Source organism: Canis lupus, chromosome X, assembly GCF_048164855.1.
Source record: "Canis lupus baileyi chromosome X, mCanLup2.hap1, whole genome shotgun sequence".
In the NCBI taxonomy this organism is placed as follows: Eukaryota; Metazoa; Chordata; class Mammalia; order Carnivora; family Canidae; genus Canis; species Canis lupus.
Window position 1 is genome coordinate 6,068,100 of NC_132876.1, and position 27,073 is coordinate 6,095,172.

The 27,073-nt window shown below is 49.3% G+C and overlaps 1 protein-coding gene across 2 annotated transcripts; it reads left to right on the forward strand.

The window, feature by feature from the left end:
• Positions 1-1,221: 1,221 nt before the first annotated feature.
• Positions 1,222-26,027, forward strand: IDS (iduronate 2-sulfatase). 2 transcript variants are annotated; one of them, XM_072816366.1, is made up of 9 exons: positions 1,222-1,453; positions 1,910-2,046; positions 2,691-2,868; positions 5,163-5,251; positions 7,767-7,967; positions 9,475-9,645; positions 14,674-14,800; positions 17,605-17,778; positions 21,297-26,027. In XM_072816366.1, the coding sequence occupies exons 1-9, from the start codon at positions 1,357-1,359 to the stop codon at positions 21,785-21,787; spliced, it is 1,665 nt and encodes a 554-aa protein (XP_072672467.1). In that variant the 5' UTR covers positions 1,222-1,356; the 3' UTR covers positions 21,788-26,027. The 2 variants fall into 2 exon arrangements, with proteins under 2 accessions (XP_072672467.1, XP_072672469.1); XM_072816368.1 differs by having other exon boundaries at positions 1,224-1,453; positions 21,351-26,027.
• Positions 26,028-27,073: the final 1,046 nt, after the last annotated feature.

A 27,073-nucleotide genomic window follows, 5' to 3' on the forward strand; every position in this document is an offset into this window, starting at 1 on the left:
CTGAGGAAGCAGGCCTCTCAAAGAGAACTGCCCTGCTCCTCCACTTCCTGTCTGTGTGTCCTTCATTAAGTGATTTAGGCTCTTTGAGTTTTAATTTCTGGATCTATAAAATAGGAATGATAGTAGTAGCATCTAGCCCACAGTGTTGCTGTGAGGAGAAAATTAGCATGTTGCCTGGGTTATAGGAAGCCCCCAATAATAATACTAGTATTTATGTATTCCTGTACGCAAAAAAAAAAAAAAAGAAAAGAAAAAAGAAAAAGAAAAGAAATCTGCCATCTTCGTGGCATAGTGTTAGGTAATCTCAGTGGGAGGTGGGGGTGGGTCAGAGACTGGGAGCAAGAGGGACTGTGCTGTCCTTCTCAACCATCAGCCCCAGGCAGACTGTGAAGGATTCTTGCTATGGAGGAGGTTGGGGCCCTCACAACTCCGTCTCCTATACCTTGCCGCCCATCTCCAGTTCTCTGCCAACCAGCCAGCGGCTGTGCTGTCCTCTCGCACTGTCACGCGTGCTTCTCCTCCGTGGTTGCTCCCTCTGCCTGGAGCATCCTTCTTGCAGACAGCCTAGCTGCTTGATCCCTCACCTCCTTCAAATTTTCCTTCAAATGTCACTTTACTAGTGAGGCTTTGCCTGACCACCCTACAGACAATAACAAGCAACTCCACCTTGCCTTATTTTTGTCCAGACCGTGCCAGCCCACTGCCATTCTTTATTCGGTTATTTATTGTCTGCAAGCTCCACCAGGGCAGGGGCTTAGAATTCCGGAGCCACCAACAGGGGCTTGGTATAGGTATCTGAACAAATGCATGAAAGGCGGGTCCTTTTAGATGAAGGAAGGGCTGCATTGAAGGAGAATGGCATTTGGGCTGGTCTGCAAGGAAATGTGACTTTAATGGTGAGACGAGGGAAGGGAAAGGCTTCCAGGTGTAAGGCATAAAACGAGCAAAGGCAAAGAGGCAGAAAACTGCTGGTTAAGGACTGGTTGCATCGCAAATCTTTGGAAACTGCTGGAAAGATTCTCAGGGCAGCTCCGCTGCAAGGGAGTCGCCCCCCAACCCGTTTTCGAGCCTGGCGGGTCAGCAGCGCCGCGCTGCTCAGCGCTCGCCCCGCGGCCCCGCTGCCCCGCCCGCAGTGGCCGGGTCACGCGACGGGGCCTCGCGAGCCAGGAGGCCCCGCCCCTGGGGCGGGGCAGGCACGAGGCACGCAGGCGCACTAGCATTCCGGCCGCGGTGCTCCGGCCATTAGGGCCGGCCGCGGCCGCTTCGCGCAGAGGGCGACGGCGACGCGGGGCCCGCGGCCGGCCCATCGGCCGCCGCCTGTCACCATCGCCCCGGAGTGGCCTCGCCGGGGAAGAAATGCCGCCGGGCGGATGGTGCCTGCTTTGCTTTGGCCTGGTCCTGTCCTCCGTCTGCGCCTCCGCTGAGTCTGCGGCGCCCAGCAACTTGACCACAGGTATAGCCCTGGCCCCGCGCTCAGATTGCGGGCTCTACCTTCTTCTGTGCCTGCAGTCGTCCTTAACTTCCCGTCTCTGTCCCACCTACTATTCCTTCTAACATCCATCCTTCCTTTCCTCCCTCTCACTATCCTTTCTTTCCTCCCCCGTCCATCCTTCTGTCCCTCTCTAAATTCTTCTTTCCTTTCTTCTCTCCTTCCCTCCCTCCCTCATCCAGGCTTGAGGTCATACCCAGAGCTTAATTCTGCCACCCAGGACTGGGGCTTCTTCTGTGCATCACTCTCACTCTCCCTGAGGCACAGAGCCCTTAGTCTCTCACTCTCTGGCTTGGTTGGCTGGGCTGTCCAGGGTGCAGGGGCCAGACTAGGGCCACTCAGTACCCTAGCACCAACATGGGTGGGGGAAGTTCTTTGTCACTGCAGGTGATCTCACTGAAGCTCCTCCCTCCTGTACAGCTCCTTTGAATGTCCTTCTGATCATCGTTGATGACCTGCGCCCCTCCCTGGGCTGTTATGGGGACAAGCTTGTAAGGTCCCCAAACATCGACCAGCTGGCATCCCACAGCCTCCTCTTCCAGAATGCCTTTGCCCAGGTATGTCTGGGGACCTCTAGGTGTGGCTGTGTACCTTGTGCCGTGCGTTGGGGGATGGGGTCCTTTCAGCTATGGTTAGATGGCACAGATTGTGCCTGGCATCTCTTTATTAGAGGGAAGCATAGTCTGGAAAATGGCGGTAGGGAAAACCTGGTTGTGTGAAGGCAAACAAGCTTGTGCCTTTAAGCTCTGCACAGGTTGTCCCTTGGCTCTAACATGCTCAGGATGGTTCTGCCCCAAAGGGGATTGCCTGAGAGGGGAGGAGTGTTACAGAATGCCACTCTCAGGTCTGCTAATTGACCTCAGGTAAGCAGCATGCAGCTTGCCATGGTGGCCCTCCTCCCTGGGCCCCCTCCCAGGGCTGCCCTCAAGACCCTTGCCTGCACTGTGCATCTGTGAGACACCACCACACAGGACACAAGCGTCTGCTGGTTTGAGGGCCCGAGTGCTTTCATGCCTCTTTGTGGGAAGACTTTTTCCTGGCGGCTGGGTGAGGCCGAAATCCCACTTGTTGGCTTTGAGATCTGCATGACTCAGCTGCCAAGCTGTTTTGCTGAGGACTCTTGAGGTTGCCTGGTTACCTTTTAGCATCCAGACTGTATTTGCCTCTGAGGATGTTTCTTTCTGCTTCTGCTTCCTAACAGCAAGCAGTGTGCGCCCCGAGCCGTGTGTCCTTCCTCACTGGGAGGAGACCAGACACCACCCGCCTGTATGACTTCAATTCCTACTGGAGGGTACATGCTGGAAACTTCTCTACCCTCCCCCAATACTTCAAGGAGAATGGCTACGTGACCATGTCGGTTGGAAAAGTCTTTCATCCTGGTACTGTTTGCTGTCCAAAATCTGGGGTCTTTTGTGTTTTGTGCCCAAGGGCTGGAATTCCTCTCTGGGGGATTGGGCTGTCTTTGCAGAGGCCTTTTTGGGCTGGGTGGACACCTCATTAGGCACTGCTGTTTTTTGTACAAAATACTATTTCTCACCTTAGCTTCATGTTCTCACCAAAAGTGACAAAGGGTAGGAGGACTTTCTTCTTTTGGCAACTAGTCATGGTGCTGTTTGGTTCCTTTGGCTTTTTAGGCAGAAGGACGGCGCTGGCTGGGGAGGTGGCTGTGTTGGGTTCGAGTCCAGCTTGCACCTGGCCATCTGTGCCCCAGGATCCTTATCAGTAAAATGAGGCCAGGGTGGCTGTGGGGATTATTCCAATAAACAGGCAGCTGCTCACTGTCTGTGAGTTAGGTCAGCATGCGGAGTGTGAGCCAGTGCTCAAGGCCTGAAGGGTGCCAGGGGCCACTAGTGCTGACTTCCAACACTGCCAAAACGAGAATGCCAAATTTAAAAACCTAAAAATTACTGAAGTAAGGCATGATTATTTGACAAAAAGCTGGGGAAAAAAGCAAAGTTTAAACTAAAGGGTATGAATTTCTTGTAATTGCATCACACCTAGGGGGGCTGAATTTTGATGTCCCCTTCTTCCAGGCATATTAGCTGGCTGATTTGAGATTTTCCGGTATAGACAATCTTATGTCGTGAATGTTTTAAACAGACATTTCCCCATATGGCTCCCCCTTGTGCAAAGACATTTTTCCCAGCAGCACAGTAGTCTCACACACAGATACGCTATACTTTGGTCCCAAGTTGATTTCAGGTCCCCCCCCCACCCCCCGCCGTCACACATGCTGCTGGGATGAACATCTCTGCAGGTAGAGGGGACTAACGGACACTGGCACCAGGGATCCGGGCTCCCGGGTTCCAGTCCTAGCTCTGCCACTTCCTAGCTATGCAGTTGACCTTGGGTAAGCCATTCTTCCTCTCTGAGCCTCACGTTCCTTCTCTGGAAAATGAGTCATAGCTGCTTTGGTTTTAGCGAGGGAACAAGATCTTTGCCTGCAGTCCTTGTGCAAACACGTTTTTCAACTGGGTCTTTGTTCTCAAGACCTTGTGTGTGAGGCAGGGACCTGTTCAGGAGAGACAACAGCCACCACCAATTGATTGCCAGGTACGAGCCAGTTCCCATCTGGCCACTCCTGTAAACCCACCTTGCTTGCTCTCCTTGGCAGCAAGCAAGGTGGGTTTTTATCATCATTATCATTATCAACATCATCATCATCATCTCCTGAGGAGGAACTTGAGGCCTATGGGAGTCATGTAGCTTGCCCAAGGCTACGTGGGTCATACGGGGCAGTGCTGAGATTTGAACCCAGGCCTGTCCACCTCTGGTGCCCTTTCCCCTGTGCTTACTGCGTTGATAGGCCTTCCACCCACTGTCCCCTGTCCCTCCAGTCCTGCCTGGTCTCGTGCTTCCTGTTGGAGCCCCAATGGTCATGATGCTGGTGATGCTTTCTCCTGTGGTTCTACCTACTCTACCCTCTCTGCTCCTACTCTCTCATCCCCCTAGGTTACACCTCCCCTCAGATCTCGCACAAGCCTCACTGACTCCTCACAGCCCTCACTGCCCCCCTCCCTTGACCCATCACCTCTGTGGCTCCCCCACTTGCACGGCTCTTCTGCTCTCTAGACAACTGGCTATCCTTCCATAGTCTCACTGTTCTTTTCTTTTCCTAAATAGACTGTAGACTGCTGAGCTTAGGGGTGGGTTTCTGCTTCATGAGTGAGCACTGAACCTGGGGTCCCAAGGCATGGGCTTGGGTGCCGGCTCACTCATCTATGTGGTTGGAACCAGTCAAGGCACCCACCTTCCCTGGGCCTCCCCTTCACCACCTGGCCCATGGTGGTGCTGCTGCCTCTGCTCCTCTTTGTAGGGTGGCAGAGAGGCCCCATCGAGGGCTCTGCAGGGCTGCATTGCTGTATGGCCTGGCTGATTCCCCCTGCCCCCCACCCTGCTTTGTGAGCGCCTTGCTCAGAGCCTAGAGTTAATTACCAGGGCTTAAGGGCTAGGTCAGATGCTTAGTACCCAAATAGAAACCTAGAGAGTTGGCTTTCAGGGGGATTTCTCATCATCTGCCTAAGCTCCTGATTGTATAGATGAGGAAACAAGTCCCAAAGAAGGAAAGTAATACTTCTGTTGTCATTCACAAAGTTTTATTTTGGAGCGGGGAGGGCATTGAAGGGTCCTTCTTCAGATTATATTTAATGACTTTCTTTTTTCCCCCCTTAAGGAATATCTTCCAATTATAGTGATGATTCTCCATATAGCTGGTCTATTCCACCTTATCATCCCTCCTCTGAAAAGTATGAGAACACCAAGGTAAGGATGTGAAAAAGGTACTGTTCTGAAGAAGAACTGCTTTTTTCCTGTCAAGCAAATAAAGGTTAACTGTGTATATACCACGTATTCTTTCGAGTCGGTTGTACAGTGAATTTTGTGGGTTTTGTCTGTGATCATGACTTGACAGAGACAGGTGTTGGGAGCTTTAACATTAGATCCATTGGGAGAGGCGGCTTCATTTTAGAAGCTGGTGGGTATGCCTTATTCTAGAACCTTATGCTCTAGTGTGTAAGACTCATGTAATGGCTCCTGGGTGCTTAATCTCTCTGGATGATGCTCTCTGCTGAAGGTTATAGGGGATACCAAGACCCAGAAAGGAGAAGAGTGACCTGTCCTCCAGGAGCCTTGGCCCACATTAGGAGAGAGGCATGCATACATCTGTCTGCCTGGCTCAAGCCTAATGTATTTGATCAGGTGCTGAGACCTTTGATGGGGTTGGTTTTTTTTTAATTTTTATTTATTCATGATAGGCACACAGTGAGAGAGAGAGAGAGGCAGAGACACAAGCAGAGGGAGAAGCAGGCTCCATGCACCGGGAGCCTGACGTGGGATTCGATCCCGGATCTCCAGGATCGCGCCCTGGGCCAAAGGCAGGCGCCAAACCGCTGCGCCACCCAGGGATCCCATGATGGGGGTTTTAAAATTCTAGAGCATCATGGAAAATAAAGGAGTCTACAGGGAACTTCAGTCTTGTTTCAGAGGAACCTCTAATGTAGAAATGAAACTAAACCTCACATTTGAAACAGTCAGAAAAGCAGTTGGAAAACTGAGCTAGGCCATTCTCCTTGGAGATTTTGGAGCAAGTGGAGAGGAGCACACATGTAGGCAGGGTGGTGGGGGTGATTGGTGGGGTGGAGAGGAGTATTCTAAATTCTTGACACCTTTCCATTTCAGAATACAGCAAGAGCTGAGGGCTCTGGCCTCTGGCTTATGGCTTGGGCACCACCAGAATGCAATTGGAAAGCCCTGTCTCAATGCTTTCATTCCCTGAAACCTTCTTGCTAGTTTTTAGTGACTTCACTTACAAATGCTGGCTTCTGTCTTCATCCCCCACAGTTGTCCTCAAAGCAGCAGGTCTGACAGTCCCAGACCCCTGTGAATGCTGGAGATCCTGTGTACCTAGAGGGCGAGCAGGACCTGTGTGGCAGGTGCTGGGCTGTCCTGCCTGAGGGCTTGGTGGCCAAGGCTGGCTGATGAAAAAACCCTCCTTTTTGAGATGGAGCAGTAGCTGCTACTGCCCTTGCATCTTTTTGAGGCTGACAGCATGGTCACAACTGACTTTGGCCTTGTGGGCAACCTGACCACTTTGGGCAGTGAAGCAGTAGGTTCCATCCTGTGCCTGACATAGTTGAGGATCTGGAAATTCCATGGATTGTCACCTTATCCAGTTGAGTGGGACCTTGTCACTCATAAGCCTTAGTTTTTGAAATCAAAGATTTTTTTCCTTTTGTTAAAAAAATGTTTTGAGATATAGTTTATATACCATAAAGGTCACCCTTTTAATGTGTACAATTCCATAATTTTTAGTATATTCAGAGTTGTGCACAGCCATTGACAAAATCAATTTAAGACCATTTCCATCACTCCAGAAAGTGCCCTTGCCAGCCTCTGACACCACTGATCTATACTCTTGCTGTATGGATTTGCCTATTCTGGACATTTCATGTAAATGGAATCGTACGGTGTATGACCCTCCGTTTGGCTTCATTCGTAATGTTTTTGAGGTTCATTCACATTGTAGCATGTATCAGAACTTCATTACTTTCTTTCTTAAAATATTTTATTTATTTGAGAGCGAGAGAGTGAGAGCATGAGTTCGGTAGACTTAGATTTTAATTTTTCTTGGTGTCTGCTTAGCTCTGAGATTGCTGGGTTATGTAATAACAGCATGTTTAACTGTTTGAGGAACTGCCAGAGTGTTTCCCGTAGCAACTGCACCATTTCCATCCGCAGCGGCCACGTATGATGGTTCCGATTTCTTCCCATCTTCACAACACCTGTCATTGTCAGTTTTAAAAATTGTAGCCATCCTAAAGTGTGTGAAGCAAAACCTCACTGTGGTTTTGATTGGCATTTCTATGATGAACAGTGACACGAAACATCTTTACATGTGCTTGTTGGCCCTTATATCTGTCTTGTCTGGAGAAATGTCTATTCAAGTCCTTTGCCCATTTTTTAATTGGCTTCTTTTTTATTATTGAGCTGGAGACAGATCTGTTTTGATCATTAGTTTGCGTGGGTTTCCTTTAATTAATTATGACCTTGAGACAAAGGATTAGCAGCAAGAAACTAAGAGCTGGTGGTTTTTTGGCCCCTGCCTGGAAAAGAGGAAACGCTTCTCTGCTTTAGTTCTATTTGGTGTGTGCCCGACCAGTCAACAGGACAAGGAAATAGAAGGCTGCTGCTGTGAATGCTAAATTCACTGTGTGTGTAACCTTCATGACTTCGATTTCTTGCCTTTAAAGAGCTGACTTTCTATGTTTTGTCTTGAAAGACGTGTAGGGGGCCAGACGGAGAACTTCATGCCAACCTGCTTTGCCCTGTGGACATAGCGGATGTGCCAGAGGGCACCTTGCCTGACAAACAGAGCACTGAGCAAGCCATACGCTTGTTGGAAAAGACAAAAACATCAACCCGTCCTTTCTTCCTGGCTGTTGGGTATCATAAGCCACACATCCCCTTTAGATACCCCAAGGTGAGGAGCTGCCTGAGGGCTGATTGCCCACAGCTATGACGGCTGTGTCATTTGTCAGAGGAGGGGTTGGTGTCGTGTGGCCACATCCTGTCACCTGGTCACCAGGGATGCCTGATGGCACTACTGTACTTAAAGGTGTGAAGATGGGATTCAGAGGTCAAGGCTAGGAAGTAGACTTAGGGCACATAAGAATCTTGTCAGAAAGCGTTGGCTTTCTACCTCCCCACTGGGAGCACACGTTGGGTTGGATGGTGACATTAACATGGAGAAGTGAGTCAGAGCTGGCTGCTGATGGCTGCAGTAAGGGACTGTCTTCGGGGCACAGTTCCAAGGAACATGAAGCCCTCTTTGAGAATTGGCACTCCCCATGAGCCTGGCACATCAGACTCCTTAAACTCAAGGCACTGCATTGTTTGTTGGAACCTTGAATGCTGTGCTTGCATGTCCATCATTTAGAGCAAGTAGTCTCCTCTTTTTAAAAAATCTTTTTCAGTTTTTCCCTGTGATGTTTTCCCTGGGCCTGAGCAGCCCATTCTTTTGACTTTGTAAAGACTGCCCCTCATTTGTGACTGGAGTAGAGAGCAAAAGGCACACTCTGATGCTTTGATTGGCCCAGGGGATCTCGCCTTCCTGGCCAGATCTATTCCCCTTTGATGGAGTGTGACTCACTGCTGTTCTTGTGTGGACAGGAGTTAACCCAGCAGGCCTGGCTGCTCTCCTTAGCAAGGCCTGCTTCCGAGGTTGGCCTTGGGCTGGCCTCTGGGAACCTGGATCTTGGGAGAGTTCACTGTGCTTCCACAGTGATGAGCGGCTCAGTGTGTCCAAACTGTTTACATACAGCCCTGCTCTCCTGCCTGGAGTCTGCAGGTTTGGTTGGTGCAGGCAGAGGGTGCCTGGGTGAGCAGCCCCAGGAAACAGCCTGGGTGCCGAGGCTTTAATGAGCTTCCATGGCAACAGGGTTTCACACGCGTTGTCGCACAAGTCATCGCTGGAGGAATTAAGCACATCCTGTGTGACTTCACCAGGAGAAGATTCTGGAAGCTTGTGTCTGATTTTCCCTGGACTTCATCCACGTGGCTCTTCCCCTTGCTGATTGCATTTAGTGGCCATGGGTATGACTGTGCCGAGGTCTGTGAGCATTCTTGGGGAGTTGCCAGACCTGAGGGAGGTTTTGGGAACAGGAAACACCCTTCCACCCTTCCTTTTCCAGCTGGAGGAGAGGTAGAAAGCGGGGACAGGAATAGGAGATTGATCTGGATGAAAAAGGAGAGCTGCTGCTGCTTGGTTTATAGGAAACAAGTGGCATGATTTCATTCCCATTGGTATCTTATGAGAGTGACCTTAGGCCTGACCTTCAGATGGGGGAAAGTACCTGGGGAGTGCTCGTGAGCCACTGTGTAAACGCATCACAGGCTTAGAGAAAAGACAGAAAGATCTGTACAGTCCCAGCCTTGTGCCTTTGCCGGAAGAATGACAACCTGGTGTCTTTATGTGCTTTTCCCCCAAGGAATTTCAAAAGCTGTATCCCTTGGAGAACATCACCCTGGCTCCTGACCCCGAGGTCCCTGCTGGCCTCCCTCCCGTGGCCTACAACCCCTGGATGGACATCAGGCAGCGAGAGGACGTCCAGGCCTTGAACCTGAGTGTGCCCTATGGCCCAATTCCTGTGGATTTTCAGGTACCAAGGATATATGTTGGGGAAATCCTGGGCACTTATGGCATGATGTCATTGGTGACACCACTTTTCTCAGTAGACACCACTCCACCCATCGTGTTGTACTAAGAATCTTCTCTGCACTAGGTGTCTTGGGAGGGGCTGGTGCAGGGGGTGGTCTGGAGGAATTCAGGATATGGGAGGTGCTGGTTGGATACAGCCTCCCAATCCGTGTCTCTACTTATGAAGGAGGGCATCTGGAGATTTGGTGATCACTGGATGTGGGCACTGGGGTAGAGAGGAGGCCTGGACAGCCCATCGCGAAGTCGTGGGGAATGCTGTTTAATTCATGTGACAGTTCAGCAGCTATAGGGGGATGGGCAGGCTCCTCTGCAGCTCAGAATTTTGGTTTGCTGGCACTTGCATGACCCTTCTGTGGGGAAGCCTACACAGGTACCCGTCACTCTTGGGTGGTGGCTTGGTGATTAGGGCCTTGACACACAGGGAGCTGGGGCACCATTGTGGCCAGTGCCATCCAGCTGTGACATCTGATGTCCCCTTGCCATCATGCGGAGGTGTAGTAGCCATAGAGAATCCTCAGCTGACTCATCACTCACCTTCTCCCCGGAGTACAGGAAACATGCCAACCAATGCTCTTTGCAGAGTATTCTACATGCAGCCCTGCATACTATGAAATATTATGTTATTAATATGTTACTATTGCGAATATTCTAGTAGGCAGCAATGGAAGATAGAGGGCAGTGTTTTTAAAGGGCGCTTCCTGGACCACTTGCCTCTGAATCCCCGTGAGGGCTTGTTGGAAGTGCAGAGTCCTGGCCCCACTCAGACTTAGGGAATTGGGAGCTGGAAGTGGGGCCTGAGAACTTGAATTCGCAAAAGCACCCCTGGCAATTCTGATGCACACAGAACTTGAAAATACTGCCATAGGGTAAAGTTCAAAACAGAACAAAATACACAGGCATGTCTTGCTATTGAAAGCTGTTGGGGCAGCTGCTGGTAAGGGGGTGGCCCCTCGTATCTGTTGGACTCCCAAGGTTCCCATGGTGGTAAGAGTCTGGAAAGGGGTGGCTTCATCACGTCGCTCTGTCCCTGACTTCTCATAGCAGGGGTTCTGAGAACAAGGTGGCTCGAATGGCATCTCCGAGGCTACACCCGGATGCCTTGTTAGTGACAGTCACTTAAAATATCCCTTTAAAATGGACTGTGTCCCGGGAAGGTGCTTAGGATTTTCTGTGTGCCATCTCCTTTGCAGCCCCTGGAAACGGAGTGAGGTACGTGTCCTCCCTGTCATCCAGGTGAGAAAACTAAAGGCAGGGAGGGGTGGTGACTTGCCCCAGGTCATACAGTTGGTGCCAAGGGGAGTCCGAATTCACCCCTAGAAACATGTAATGCCAGAGCCTCGTGGTTGGTCTTGTCCATTCTAAGCAGCCTGGGTTCGGATTCCCGTTCTGCCCCATGCCAGCTGCACAACCTCTGGCCAATCCCTTTACCTCTCTGAGCCTCAGCTTCCTCATCTGTGAAACGGGAATGAGATGGAGAGAGGTTTCCAGTGAGGAGCGCAGCAAACCTGTGGAAGCACCTAGGATAGTGCTAGGCTCCCTCAGAGGCCCTCATCATCCCGCACAGAGCCCCGAGGATCTCCCCACTGTGCCTGTGTGCTGCCCCTACAGTCACCATAAACTTGAGCTCTGCTCACTGCTCCCTTACAACTTTGGGTGTCTCTGTCCAGGTCATGTTTTCCTGTGCTCTTGAGTCTCTCAGTTCTGCCCTCTTCAGCCTCCAGCCCCTTGCTCTACTCCATGGGAGCCAGTGACCTCAGGGCCTACACTCGGGGCCCACTCACCTCCCAGGCTGGCTCCTCCTCGGTCACCACCCTGACCACAGTCTCTTCTCACCACCCTTTCACTTCATGTACATGGTCCCCAACACGCCTCCTGAGGACTGTGAGGGTAGACCTCTCCTTACCCCCTGACTCTGGGTCCCCTCTGCACTCTGCTCCTGAGTAGGTGGCTTACTGTTCTCACCAGGCCCTCGGCACACATGTGTACTGATCCTCGCCCCACCTGCAGCGTCCTGACCACAGGATGGTCTAGCCCCCACTCTGCTCTCAAGCCCAGGTCCTGAGGCTGCTGGAGTAAAGGCCTGCAGCCACGAGGTGGAGAAACACTTCTAGGCCTGGCCTCCAGCACAGCAACCCATCCATGTGGGCTCTCTTACCTGTGTGACTGCTCTGAACCCCTGCCGCTCCCCTCCGGCCCCTCACACCCCTCTTCACCATCTCTCAGCAGATGGTACCATGCCCTCACAAGCCCCGCAAGGAAGAAGGAGTGAAATGTGGCCTCAGTGGGCATTCGTTCCTCATCCGCCTCTGCCCAGCCTTCTGCCCCCCTCAGCCCACTCAGCTCCCTCACCTAGGTCAGCACTGTCCTCTTTGGCAAATAAAACTCATCCTTGTGGGTCCTGACCTTCCCAAAGTCCCTGCCACTTTCTCACTGTTGCCCAGTGCTGCTCCTCCTGGACGTGTCCTCCACTCGGGCCCCCTCCGCATGGCACACCCCTCTTTCTGTGTCTAGTTAGAGGGTGCTGCTCCCCAGGGTCAGCCCCTAGGTCCCCATTCTGACCTTTCTGCCCCTCGTCCCCAGCCAAGCCCTGAGCCCCGCTGTAGATAACTCCTGGAACTACCCCTCCTGTCCCAGCCTTGCTCCTGATTGCAGACATGTCTATCTACTTGCCTGTGAGGGTCATTGCCAGGCTGATGCCCATGGAGACCTCTGCTTTGCAGGCCCTTTTCTCCTTCCTCCCACTTTTCCTCCTTTTCTCCTTCTTCCCCCTCCCCCTCCTCTCTTGGTGCTCCCCATGCCATTGAATGGTGCCACCAGCTGAACGAGAAATCTAGAGTCACCCTTGGGGTCCTCATCTCCTTCCCTGCCAGCTCCCTCCACTGCCCACACTCCTTGATCTCCCTACATTCCTCTTGGGTCCCTACTGCCCTCTTGCTCCATTAGCACACCTTTCAGGACCACTGAAAGGTGGGGGTGTGGGTTTGATTTGTTCATTCAACAAGTGTCTGTCGAGCTCCTCCTATGAGTGCAGTGCTGATCTAGTGCCATTCATTGTGAGCCCTGGCAGGTACTCTGGGCCATTGTCAGATTCTTACGTGCAGCCCAGATCTCATCACCTTGCCTTGAGTAGCCTCAGCGCCTCCCCTGGCTTCCAGCTGGGGACCTCCACTCCTTGAGTGGCCTCATCAGGTCTGTATTATGTGGCCCTGATGTGCCTTTTCAGTGTTCTCATCCACCTCTTGGCCCTGCCATTTGATCCCAGGTATGCCCGAGTCTTTGGTGACTCCATACCAGTCTACGTGCAGGCACTGTTTAGAGCATCTCACCCCCGCTGTCTGACTGCCAGCACCTTTTTTCAAATGCCACCTCATCTGTGAAGACTTCCCTGATTTCCCTAGCCTGACTCTGAGGACTCATTCTCCTATGTCATCCCTGGGTCCCATCAATAGCGTGTGTTTACTTGTCTCCATGCCTGTGCCCTCACTGGATGAGTGGCTCATTGAGGTCGAGGACGACGTCTGCTTCTTACCTTATCTCCAGGGACCATCACAGGAAGTCGGGCATACCCTTGAATAGGACACAGTCACCCTGACAGGTGTATTTGGTCAACAGAGAGACCAAAGTTCCCCAAGTTAGAGACTGAAGACCTCTACCAGAAAGTAGAAGTAGGCCAGAGTTCATCGTAATCCTTCTAGAAGATTAAACGGGCATTTTTATCTTTGCCACAAGGGGAGAACAGGTGAACTGCTGACTGCTCTCCCTCTGGTGGTGACACAGAAGCCAGTGGGTCCAGCTGATTAGATGGGCTGGGCACATAGCGGAAGCTGGGGTTGGTCTGGTAGCTTGGCAGCTCCCTTGTTTCTCACCCTTGGTGGGGGTTGGGGGGAGGTTCCTGGTTTTCTTTGATATTTGTGAATGAGGCTGAGAGGAGAGTCAGCCCAGAAACGATGGTGGCTTTTTACATCAGGGCTTAGCCTGGCTGCTCCGGAACTCTTTCTGGGGTTTAGAGACCATGCAGGGTGTGCTGCTCTCTTATCCTCCACTGTTCATCTTCTGCCTGCTGGGAGTTTGTTACATATGAGCCTCACCTGACAGCCTCAGTCGAGGATAAGCAGTTGCTGTCCCCCTGGGTTAAAGAGTAGTCAGAAGAAAGACCCACACCCATGGCTCACTTGTGTTCCTTGAAAACCCCAAGTCCTGACCCCCAGTACCTCAGAATGGGACCTTGTTTGGAACTAGGGTCATTGCTGATGTCATGAGTTGAGGTCATACTGGAGTGGTACAACGGGTGTCCTTGTAAGAGAAGGGATGCAGGAAGAAGGCCGTGTGGGGATGGAGGGAGAGAGCATGGTGGTAGGCCACAAGCTCAGGACAGCCGAGGCCACCAGGTGCCAGCAGAGGTCCCCAGTGGCAAGCCCCTTCCTCAGAGCCCCAGGAGAGAGCAAGGCCCTGCCGAACCTTGGATCTCAGCCTCTGGCTTCGGGAACTGGGAGATGGTGGATTTCTCTTATCTTAAGCCCTCCAGCTTCTGGTCCTTTGGGAGTGAACAGAGCTTTGTGGGGTCCTTGGCACTGCCCTCAGCAGAGTTTGGAGTGACTGGGGGATATGTTTCAGTTTATATGGTCATCTCCTGGGACCCATAAGAGTAGGTGAAAGAGACAGAAAGGGAAGGTAAGTGGCCCATCCATCTGCCATGACCTGTGCCCTTAAGTGAAATAGGATTTGCCTAGAAAAGAATATTCCTTTTGGATTTGCTGTGGACCCTGGATATCACCAGCAGCGTGCAGGCACAGGGACACAGATGGCGGGTAAATGTGCTCTGTGTTTTGGCTGAGAGGGTCAAGGGCATCAGTGGAGGAGTGCCCAGGTGACACTCCTCTGTATGTGCCACTGTGGTTCAAGTTACACTCCTCTGCATGTGCCACCGCAGTTCAGGTTGCACTCACTCGCCTTCTCCTTTCATGTGCAGCGAAAAATCCGCCAGAGCTACTTTGCCTCCATTTCATATTTGGATACGCAGGTTGGCCACCTTTTGAGTGCTTTGGATGATCTCCAGCTGGCCAACAGCACCATCATTGTGTTTGCCTCAGATCACGGTAAGCATTTTTCGTGCCCTGGTGCCACTTGGCGCATCTGGACTTCTCCATGAAGAGTGCTTTTCTACATTGCCTTCAACACAGGTGTGTTCTCTTTTGGGAATCAGCAGTGCCCCAAGTCTGGGGTCTTGGGGTGCTTTTATGATGGTCTTGTTAGTCCCAGGAGCTCTCTCCAAAGAGGCAGGCCTCTTTTGGGTCCAAGGAGCATTGTGGATGCTTGGATGGGGACCTCATAACAACCAACCGTTTTTTCTTGGTGAATTTAGCAGGAACCCTCTTGGGTGGAAGCCCTTTTAACCCATGCTTCTTTTTTTAAATTTTTTAAATATATTTTTTAAATATTTTATTTATTTATGCATGAGGGACACACACACACACAGAGGCAGAGACACAGGCAGAGGAAGAAGGAGGCTCCATGCAGGAAGCCCGATGTGGGACTCCAGGATCACGCCCCGGGCCGAAGGCAGGCGCTAAGGTGTTGAGCCACCCAGGGATCCCCTTAACCCATGCTTCTAATCCAGAGATTTGGAGGACTTTTAGTTCTTCTTAGGAGGATCCAGAATAATCCTGGCAGGGCCCAACAAGGCCCTCAGACCTGATTTCACTCCTCCACCCCCAGTCCCAATACTCTTCCCCAAGAGCCTGGGGCTCATGATGCTTTGTCTGTTTTGTGGCAGATTCCCACTTCTTCCAAAAATTGAAACTATTTTTAAAAAACTCTTCTTTATTTGAACACTTTTAACATGCTCAAGAATAGAGAATAAACAACCACCCACTCCCAATGGTCTGGTCTCATCCTTATCCCTCCCTACCCCCCCATATTATTTTGAAGCCAATCCCAGGTGGTTCAGGTTTCTGAACATTCTCTCTAAAAAATGTAGGTCTTTTAAAGTATAACCATACTGCCACTATCAGACTGAGAAACAGGAAAACAGTTCTTTAATGTCGTAAACTATGCAATGGGACAACAGTAGATCTTTACAGTCACCGTAAAAAGACAAAAGCATCTGGGGCATATAACATAGGGCCAGAGCACCCTGCCCTTTTATCCCACCTGCGCGGGGCTAACTGGTGCTGACAGGTCTGGGGTCCATTTGCCAGCCTTTGGTTGTATATACAGGTAGCTGTGGGGTGTGTGTGTGTGTGTGTGTCTGTGTGTGTGTGCGCGCGCGCGGACATGTAATGTATAGTCCTGGAACAAGGCAGGATCGATTGTGCTTATAAACAGTTTTGTCTGGCAGCCCAGGTGGTTTTCAGTGGTTTAGCGCCGCCTTCAGCCCAGGGTGTGATCCTGGAGACCCGGGATTGAGTCCCATGTCAGGCTCCCTGCATGGAACCTGCTTCTCCCTCTGCTTGTGTCTCTGCCTCTCTTTCTGCATCTCTCTGTGTTTCTCGTGGATAAATAAAATTTTTAAAATAATAAATAAATAAACAAACAAACAAATAAATAAATAAATAAATAAATTAAATAAATAAATAAATAAATAAATAAAAGTTTTGTTCACTAGTTTGCTTAACGTCACGGACAGTTCTCCGTGTGATTTCTCACAGGCCTACCTTAAGCATTGTAAAAGACCCACGTTATTTTGTTATATACGCCGGTGTCATAATGTCTCACTGTCTCCCTAATGGTTTGCCATCCATTCCTGACCCCTCTTGTCAGGGCCCAGTTTCCTCTTCCAGTGTTAACACAATTCACTGCACCCATGCAGAAGGCAAGGCCCACTCAGAGCTCTCTGCTCTAAGGCAGCTGCAGTGCTTACAAATGACCCTTCCCAGATGGCCCTTCTGAGACTACCTCCAAACCATGAAAGCCTTCTCAGATCCACACATGGTAGCTTGATGTGGCTTTGCTTATTTTGTAACCTGGAAATACTCAATGTGCAGTCTCTGGCTTTTAAGTTTCTATCAAAAAGGGTGCTCCAATGCAACATTAGGAATTTTCAGCATGGAGTGTTCAAGCTGTCTTTTGTAAGGAAGGTTTTCAATCAGGGTTATGACGGTTATGTTTTTCATCAAGGTTAAGGATCTGGAATCAAGGTATATTCTTTTGGTCTGTGGTATATTTTAAAAATTGAACAAGACATTCTTGCCTTTCCAAAATGTGCATGATCGTGACAGTGTCATGGCTATTATTTGGTGGCACACACCCTCAAGTGGAAACCAGCACCTGTGGGACTTGTGTCCAGAGAGGGCAACACGAGACAAGGCAGTGATGGTGCTGGCTGGTGCCATCTCCACGAGCGCCTTTCAGTAGGGGTTGGCACGTCTGCAAGGGGTCCCTGGTCCCTTGGAGCCCAAGCTGGGTATGAGCATAAGTTGCTTGCTAAAAGAAGATAGTTCTGTTTGGAAATTCAGTATGTTTTTTGTTTTTCCTTTTAGAGGTTTCTTCATTCGAGACAAATAACTGACTTCAAATAAAGCAGTATTTAGGGGAATTGCCCTTTTTCTGGTACTTACAGAGGAATTTCTTCTATATGATTGAGATTTTGTTTCCTCTGTTTTTTTTAAAGATTTTATTTATTCATTTTAGACAGAGGGAGAGAGCAAGCGAGGAAGCATGAGCAGAGGGGAGAGGCAGAAGCAGAGGGAGAAGCAGGCTCCCCGCAGAGCTGGGAGCCCGATGTGGGGCTTGATCCTGGGACCTGGGATCATGATCTGAGCTGAAGGCAGATGCCTAACTGACTGAGCCACCCAGGCGCCCCAACTTCCTCTGGGTTTTACAGCAGGGAATGTAATGTGATCTAAAGTGAACAAGCTGTGATATCATTGTTTTCTGTTACCCTGTGCTTTTCCCAAACCAGGATGGGCACTGGGTGAACATGGAGAATGGGCCAAATACAGCAATTTTGACATCACGACGCGTGTGCCCTTGATGTTCTATGTTCCCGGGAGGACAGCTCCACTTCCAGAGGCAGGCGAGAAGCTTTTCCCTTACATCGACCCTTTCAGTTCTGTCCAGGAATTGATGGAGCCAGGTATAAAATACTGCCGGAGCACTATTGCCTAATAGTAAACTGCTTCTACTTTACCTGTGAACCACCTTCCCAGGTCATGGCCCCGGGGCTGGCCTGGCCCATCTTCCCTTCCTGTCCAGCATCGGCATTCCTGAGTACCTGGGGGTCAGGGAGGAGTGGCAGGGCCAGAGCCAGCAAGCATGCCCCCTGTCTGCGAGGAGCCCAGAGGATGGGGAGGGATGAAGGAGTGGGCGACACCCCCAGGATGAGGGGCAGTGACAGCTGTGTGCTCCGAAGCTCGGAGAAGGGGGGCAGACCGTGCCGGAGTGGGGACTGCCCCCTGACAGAGAAGCGCCACTCCACTCCCTACATGCTCCTGGCAGGGACTCAGCCCTCTGTGAGGGAGACATTTGCCATCCTGGCAGCTCGGAGTCTGGTGAGCCACTAGATCCATAAAGTCAGAGCCAGGTGACTCTGCTTCCGGCCTCCCCAACAATGAAGGTCAAGTTCACTGTGACTTTGGCACGCAGGTCCATCCCAGCCTCGAAAACGACGCTGACGCCCGTCTTCTCTAGGCTGAACCCCCACCAGGCCTGCAGCCATTCCTTTGTGGTAGCAATAGGCCCATGCTTGTCCTGGTCTCTCCTTCCAAAAAGCTCCCATGTGAGAAAACATTTCCAGAAAGGGCCCTGGAACAAGATACCCCTTACTGCCTCATGTGGTGACCTGTGTAGGTTCTTTGTGAGTTGTTTCCCCAAGGTGATGTGTTCCATGCAGAGATGAGTTGTGTACTTCAGGCTACTTTTGCTTTTTTTTTGAGACCTTTTCCCACAAACTCAGCAAAATCAGATTGCCCCCTCTCTGGACTTCTGCAGTCAATCCATCTAAATCCATTTAACATCTAAACCTTACCCTTTAAAAAAAATAAAAAAAATAAACCTTGCCCTTTTTTTTTTTAAATGATGTTTCTTTTTTTTAAATTTTTATTTATTTATGATAGTCACACAGAGAGAGAGAGAGGCAGAGACACAGGCAGAGGGAGAAGCAGACTCCATGCACTGGGAGCCCGATGTGGGATTCGATCCCGGGTCTCCAGGATCACACCCTGAGCCAAAGGCAGGCGCTAAACCGCTGCGCCACCCAGGGATCCCAACCTTGCCCTTTATATTGATTGCCCTTTATATTGATTCCTGTTGATTATTATTATATTTTTTGGTTCTGGCCCATCATCCTGACTTTATTGGATCTTTCCAAGTTTCCTCCATGCGGCCTAATTTTATTTTCTCAACATGATTTTTGTGTGCCATGTGCTCTGTCTCCTTTCAGGTCATTGGGTAAAAGCTTATACCATTTTAAGGCATGACTATAGCCCTTTGTTTGCTTGGAGAAATCTGCCAGGTTGAGAATGTTTTCTGAAACTTTGTGGGAGTGGTGTTCAGCAAGTCATAAATTCATTTCCCTGCACTGTTCCCAGTTTATTCCCCAGTTTTGTCTCTAGCCCCCGTCTCTTCCCTGAACTTTGGATTTCCAATAGCCCGTTGCCCTCGGCCAGTTCGGCATGCTCAAGCTAAGCCTCTGGCCTTTCAGCAACAGCCTCTCACCATCCTTCCTCTCTCAGGGAATGGCCAGAAAACTGTACCCTCCTGACCCCTGCTTGTCTCCCATCCCCCATGTGTACAAGGTCTGTCAGCAAGCCTGTCGCTCTCCATTCAGTCCAGCCACACTGCTTGTCACTGCCTCATGCAGCCACCTTGGACCACCCCACCACATCTCCTGCTGGGGTTCTGCACCTGCTTCCCGAGGTCTTCCTGCTTCTGCCCATGGCCCCCTGGAGTTCATCCTTCTCACAATAACCTAAGTGATCCCCTTAAAGTCTGAGTCAGGTGGTGTCACAGCCCTGCTCTGGAGCCTCCTACACTCCTGTCTCACTGAGTGAGAGTCCTGATGGCTGACAGGATCTTGCGTGATCTGGGCCCCTGTTTCTTCCTGAACTTATCTTTTTACAAGCATACTGGGTAGTTGTCTTGGGCAGGACCTGACAGTATGGATATATCTCATGGCTTCCCCATGACTGGATTCAGGGTCACTGTTTTTGATGTGTGCACTACCTGTCAGATGGTGTGCTCCCATCGTGTCACGGTGGGGATGCTTCTTAGGGGCTTTGACCATCATCCGCGGTGCCGCATTTGGTCACCCGATTAAGGCGGTCAGGTCAGCCAAGTCTCACCATCTTAAAAGTATCTTTCTTAAGCTTCCTTACTTTTTTTCCTTTTTCTTTTACTTACTAATCAAATGTATAGGAAATGAAACTGGGCCATATCAAGCAGGATCTTCAAGATCCAGAAAGGCCAGAATGAGGGCCCAGAACTCAGATCAGTGTTAACAGGAATCAGTATAAAACATAGGATTGAGACTTTAAAGATGGATCAACCACCATGAGATGTCATTTCATACCCATTTATTTATCCAAATAAATAGAAACCTGCAGCACTGGCCTGGTGCAGAAAAATTGGACCCCTCCTCTGCTAGCAGGGAGGAAAAATGGTGTAGCCCCTGTGGACGGTGGTTCAGTGGTTCCTCAGAAGGTTAATCATTAAAATTACCGTGTGACTTGGCCATTCTGCTCCTATGTAGATGCCCCAAAGAATTAACATAGGTATTCGAACAGAGACCTGCACGGGCATGGTCATAGCATTATTTGTAGTAGCCAGGAGGTGGGATCCACCCAAGTGTCTGTTGCCGGCTGAGCGGAGAAACTAGATGTGGTCTCCCAATATAGTGGAGTGTTACTCAGCCTTAGAAAAGGCAGGACCTTCTGATGCTGGCCACAGCCTGGGTGACCCTTGAGGACATTGTGCTCAGTGAAAGAAGCAGTCCTAAAAGGACAAATAGCGGGTGGTCCCACTTAGATGAGGTCTCTCGAGGAGTCAAATTCACAGAGACAGAAAGTAGGACGGAGGGTGCTGGGGGCTGGCAGAGATGAGAAGGAGACGGAAGGGGAGTGTTTAATGAGGGTGGGTTATAGTGCAGGAAGGTGAGAATGTTCTGGACCTGGATGGTGGGGATGGCTGCACAACGATGTAGATGTTTTCCATGCTCCTGAACCGGATGCCCCAGAACAGTGAAGGTGGTAAATGTGAGGTTGTTGATATTGTGCCACAACCTAAAGGGGGTGTGCTGACATCCAGAAGGGCGTGATCTGTGGGTGGGGGACTACTGAGTCTGAATATCCTGTCCCTCAACGGATTTTTACCCAGTGGTAAAAATCCAAGCTTCCATTGGTGATCCTTGCCTGAATCAATGATTCCAGAATTCCCATAGTTTTTAAAAGTGCCACCTGGCCATTGGGCACTTTTGTTTTGCATCCTTCTGTTCGGTGAGGTGCTGAGTTGGTCGTGTTCCTAGACTCTCTTGGGCCAAAGATAAATGCACAAGAACAAAAGACAACCCAGGAACCCAGATGTGCTCCCTTCTTCATCCTGTGAGCTGTGCAGGCTTCTGTAAAGCAGTCCATTCAGCCACATCACTTCCTCTTTCAGGCCGGCAAGTCACGGACCTCGTGGAACTTCTCTCTCTCTCCCCCACGCTCGCAGGACTCGCAGGACTGCATGTTCCACCTCGCTGTCCTGTTCCCTCATTTCACGTTGAGCTGTGCCGAGAAGGCCAGAACCTTATGAAGCATTTTCAAGTCGAGGACGTGGAAGGAGACCCGCACCTTCGTGGTAATCCCCGTGAGTCTATTGCCTATAGCCAGTACCCCCGGCCTGCAGACTCTCCTCAGTGGAATTCTGACAAGCCGAGCTTAAAAGATATAAAGGTCATGGGCTATTCCATACGCACGATAGACTATAGGTACACTGTGTGGGTTGGCTTCAGTCCCCATGAATTTCTGGCTAACTTTTCTGACGTGCATGCAGGGGAACTGTATTTTGTTGATTCTGACCCTCTGCAGGACCACAACATGTATAATGACTCCCAGGGCAAAGACCTCCTCCGAGCATTTGATGCCATTTTTCTCGCCAACCACTGAGGAGGGCATATATAATGTACTCCCTTCCAGCCGGGGAGAGCAAGAGTTAGAGGTGGTTATTTGGTGATTACCCATAATATTGGAAGCAACCCGAGGGCTAGGCAATCAAAGCATGTGTCAACAGTTTGGCCTAAGAATATGTAATAGCCCAACCTCTTGATTTTTTATTTATTTGAGTCTTTATTAATTTCTGCTTGGTAATCAAACTGACCATGGCTATGCTGAACCATTCTTTCCTTTTTTGGACAATCACAGTTTATTTACTGAGTGGATAAATGTAAAGTGAGCAAATGAAAATTGTCATGCTTTTAGCCATCAGGACCATAATAACCAAACACAATACCATACTCAAGAAATGCTGTAATTATCTCTGGAATTTAGTGCATTGTTCAAAGTTATCGTATGTCACCTTAGATGTAACACTAAGTCCCTGGTTCTTTTGTTCATAATTTAATAATCTAGCCCAATATATTCAAAAATTATGTCAACGTTTCAGGTTTCTTTGTAAAATGTGAAGTTAAATAATAATGCTAGATGCTAAGGTCTTAAAGTCTTGTCTTCAGTTTTCATTAGTGAGATGGCAAAGTTTCAAAATCCAAAGCTAAAATATGCATGAAGTGATTAATGTGGAGTTTATATGTCAAATAATAAACAATGCCCAGCAATCTAGAGGGATGAGATATATGAGAAATTCAGTTAGAAATGTTCAGAGACTTCTGGCCCAAATAATACTTTGTTAGCAAGTTATATAACCCTTGACTGCAAAGATCACCAGTTGAAAGGCACTGTTTATTCACAGTGGAAAATGTTTAAACCCGAAACTGTATCCATGAACTGTTAGTGATCTCTTTCTTCGGGAATGGTTGGTTGCAGGTATCCACTTATCCAGGATGCAGGAAATATTCTACTTTTAATTGCTGATTAAAGACGACACTCATTTTACCAAATTCTAAATTATTTCGAGAATTGTGAAAACTTCATTTAGTATAAAATAAGGTAATTTCTTCTATTCCTCCAGAATAAAGTTCTGTATTCCCTAAGTAATAAAGTAACCAGAAAGGCAGGTGGTAATTATCATCAGCTTGGCCTACAGCATTTTCAAAAGGACAGGATAGTCACAACTCATATTTCTAACACATGGAAGCTGATCAGTGATCAGTAGTCATCAGATGAGTCAGCCACATTCTAAATAAACATCTTACCCAGCCCTGTATCAAAGTAATTTCTAGTACTTCTCCTTTACAAGAACTTCAGTGTTTAAAGGTAAATGCTTGTGAAACAAACTGCAGCAAATTAGATTGTTTAAGTGTATTAAATTGTAACAAAAAAGGCAAGATATTATAGTGAAAGAGGACTCCACATCAGTAATTTCAGACAGTGTTTTTAATAATTAGCCCACAACAGAGGTATATATGGTAACACAGCGATCTTCAAAGTGATTAAGTGACTTAGTGTCCTCGCAGCAGCAGATTCTGGTTGAAGAGTGAAGGGCCCTATTCATCTCTCCTGATCCCGAGGCTCATCTTTCTTCTGGAAGTCTCAGCTTTATTTGTAGATGGGTTCCCTGGGCCTTTTATTTCTCCTCCTTCATCCTCTTTATCGCTCTCATCACTTCCGCTAAGATTTTTACAATCTGGCCTGTAAATTCCTCATGACATATTTTCCGTGTATTTAGCTTTATCTCCGACTGCACAGTTATAATGATGAGTTTTAACACAGGCTTTTCTTTCACATCCATTTGTGGCTCCTGTTGGCTGCAGTGTGTACCCTCCATCATCTTTTCTTGCTCTACTTCTTGAAGCAAAGTTTTAGTATCAAAAGTCTCCCAGTGCTGCTCCTGCAGAAGCTGTAAGCTGCACTGCACCAGAAGAGGGAAGTGACAGATAGATCTGGGGCCGGGTCTGCATGGGGCGCTTTTGTGTGCCGATCTGTCTGTACTGGAAGCATGTCTATCTTGTCTCTTCTCCAAGAGGACACAGTGTCAGAGTGCTAGAGCTCTCCTTCCTTAGCTTTTAGTTTCTCTTGGCCCCCCTTTACAGATCTCTCCTGTTAGGAGCAAAGGCTGTATTTCTTGTTCAGTGGCTTGCTCTTCCAAATCATCTCATGGGTGATGGATGTTTTCTGGTATGGACACTGAACCCAACATGGAGCCGCATTTTGTTTTCTTTTGCACGTCTCCCACACACATCGGGATGAACAACCACTTTCTGCTTTTCAGACTCAGCGCTGACCATGTTCCTTGTCCTGACTTGGCCTTAAGTTACCATGTCTCTGTTGCTTTGCATAGTCTTTTTCCTCCTGCTGAGCTGGACAGCTTTTCTTGACAGCCCTCCAGTCACCTCATTTGTAGAAAGCCTCATTTCACTTGAGCAAGGGTTTTGGCATCCAGTTTAGTTGAAACCAGAACCAGCGAGCCCGGAAATTTTGAGGGCCCTGTGTCAGTGGCTCACAAACGCGAGGGTACATCAGAGCCACGTGAAGACTTGCTGAAATCCAGCGTGCAGGGCCCCACCTATGAAGCTTCCGTGGCCCGCGGCGGGAGTGGGGCCTGAGAACGTGCGTTTCCTGCAAACACCCGCCGCTCCCCCAAAGACCACACTTTGAGAATCACTGCCCCTAGGTGTGTGCTGTCCAGTGGCTGCTAGATGTACGTGACTAATGTCAATGAATTGAAATGCAACAAATGATTCCAAAGCAGAATCTCCGTGAGGCTTGCCCTGTGTCAAGTGCTCATCAGCTTTAACATGGTGGGTGCAGAGCATGGATCTAGAACCTTTCCATCGTGGCAGAAAGCGGAACGGAGCAGCCCTAGACTAACTCGGAACATGAGCCGGGTCCACCTGGCTGTTGGCAGGTTCCCCCCGGGGAGAGGCTGGTTCTCCGCCCCGTGGTGGCAAAGACTCGTGCAGAGACCTGTGCACAGGCCCGCCAGGGCTGTCGGGTCGAAGCGCAGCGCCTGGAGCGCCCTCCGACCCTCGGCCCCCGCCCCCCAGCTAGTGCCATCTCCATCACCAGCCCTCTTACCTCCTTCCCACACAGCTTACCGCCCTCCCTCTTTCCTCCCTGGCTCCTGAAGAATCCACGTGTCTTCCTGAAGTCCCTCTTAGACCCCGCCCTCTGCGAACACCGCCAGTGCCTATTACGGGGTCCACACCGACCTTCGCTGAGCAGTCAGAGTCTTCCCTGGCTCCACCAAGCCCCTTTCCTTGGCCGACCAGCGTGCGCGCTGGTCCCTGACTCTCCTTTGCCGATCCCTACCCCCCTGCCCGCCCTAGACTGTCCCCTCCCCATCCCCGTCCCATTCACGATCATTCTCCATGCCCAGCACCTCCAATAGGCTGGCGGTCTGTGACCCGACAGTGCGTCGAGGCACGAAACGAACAGGAACATCGCTAAAGAGTCCCGTGGCCACTTTGGAATAAAGGTATCTTTTTCTGAGCACAGAGTTAATGTGTTAATTGCAGAGAGATGGGCAAACAGAAACGTGGTAAAAGGGAAGGAAGTGCATCAGTACTTTGCCCCCAGATGGTCACTTAATATCTTGCCTTCTTTGGGGTATGAATTATTTACATTGCTATGATCATCCCATGTTTTATCTCACAGTTCTACATCCTTCCTTTTCTCACTAACTATGATAGGTGGTTACTATAAATTTCTGCAAAGATGCTTTATGCTGGAGGTAATTTTTTTTTTTGCATGCGTAGCTTTATCATGATTAACTTAACCTTCTTTCAGTGACTGAAAATCCTGCTTATTTCCAAATTTGCAGTATTGTACATGACGCTAACGAACGACTTTTGGAATAAAATGTTTTCATGTATTTCAAACTACTCCCTTAAGCTGGTCTCTCGGTGCCCAATTGTCAAAATCTCTGTTTGGCCCCTCTCCCCACTCTCCTGCTACTTTAGGGCAGGAAAATGAAAAATAAAGCAAAAAAGCATACAAATAACAAAAACCATAAAACCAAAAAGCCACCACCCATAATGATGATGGGCGAAAGTGGTATCCTGTTTGACATTCTAACTCTTTGCTTATCAGTGACCTTGATCATTGTTCTCTCTAGAAAATCCTTGGGCATTTTTATTTCTAGTCATGTGACTTTGTCTTTAAATTTTGGCTGTGTGTTTTACTTTTTAAAAGAATCAAACAAATTACTCTTGACCTGCGTGATTTTGTTTTCCTATTAAATATGGAAACCTTTCCCAATCTGGAGATTGAATAAATATTCATTTTCCTTTGCTGTTTTTGTGGTTTGGTTTTATACTTCATCTACCTACTGTCTCTTCACCCCATTATCAGAGTCATATATGCTCACTGGATAAAATGTAGAAGGCATGGAAAATGGTGAGGATGAAAAGAAGAGCACCCTCCAGAATACAACCATTGTGACATTCGTGTGCATTTCTCCCTGTTCTTTTTCCTGTCTGCACACATATGCACACATAACGACATCTGTACCTTTACATAGGTGCAGTCTTTCTCATCTAATCCTTGCTTCTGTGATCTAAGGTAACATTAGCGAGGTGCCTGGGTGGCCCAGTTGGTGAAGCATCGGACTCTTGATTTCGGCTCAGGTCATGATCTCAGGGTCGTGAGATCCAGCCTCTACATTGGGCTCTGCGCTCAGCACAGAGTCTGCTGGTCCTTCTCCCTCGGCTCCTCCAGTCACCTTGCTCATCACTTGGCACACACCCTAACACTTTTTAAAAGATTTGATTTGTTTACTCATGAAAGACACAGAGAAAGGCAGAGACATAGGCAGAGGGAGAAGCAGGCTTCATGCAAGGAGCCTGATGTGGGACTCGATCCCAAGACTGCAGGATCATGCCCTGAACCAGGGGCAGGTGCTCAACCGCGGAGCCACCCAGGCGTGCCACACCCTAACATTTTTTTTAACTGATTAAGACTGGGTATCTACTCAAATCATTAAAAGCAGAGATTGGAACAGATAACTGTGCACCCATGTTCACAGCAGCATTATTCACAATAGCCAAAAGGTAGAAACAACCCAAGTGTCCATCAGGGAGAGAACGGAGAGACAGAATGTGGTCTATCTGTACAATGGAGCATTATTCAGTCTTAAAAAGAAAGGAAGCTCTGACGGATGCTACAACATGGATGGACCTTGAAGAAACCAGGCACAGAATGATGAATACTGTATGAGTCCAATTCTGTGAGGTTCCTAGAGTAGTCAAATCCACGGGAACAGAAAATAGAACGGTGGTTACCAGGGGTTAGGGAGAGGGGGGCATGGGGTTTAGTGTTCAATGGGGACAGTGTCGTGCC

Excerpts from the sequence above, each read along its gene's own strand:
- IDS (XM_072816366.1), top strand. The coding sequence starts at position 1,357 with ATGCCGCCGGGCGGATGGTGCCTGCTTTGCTTTGGCCTGGTCCTGTCC. Across the intron at positions 2,869-5,162 it reads TGGAAAAGTCTTTCATCCTG|GAATATCTTCCAATTATAGT; the intron begins GTACTGTTTGCT and ends TCCCCCCTTAAG. Across the intron at positions 17,779-21,296 it reads CCAGGAATTGATGGAGCCAG|GCCGGCAAGTCACGGACCTC; the intron begins GTATAAAATACT and ends TTCCTCTTTCAG.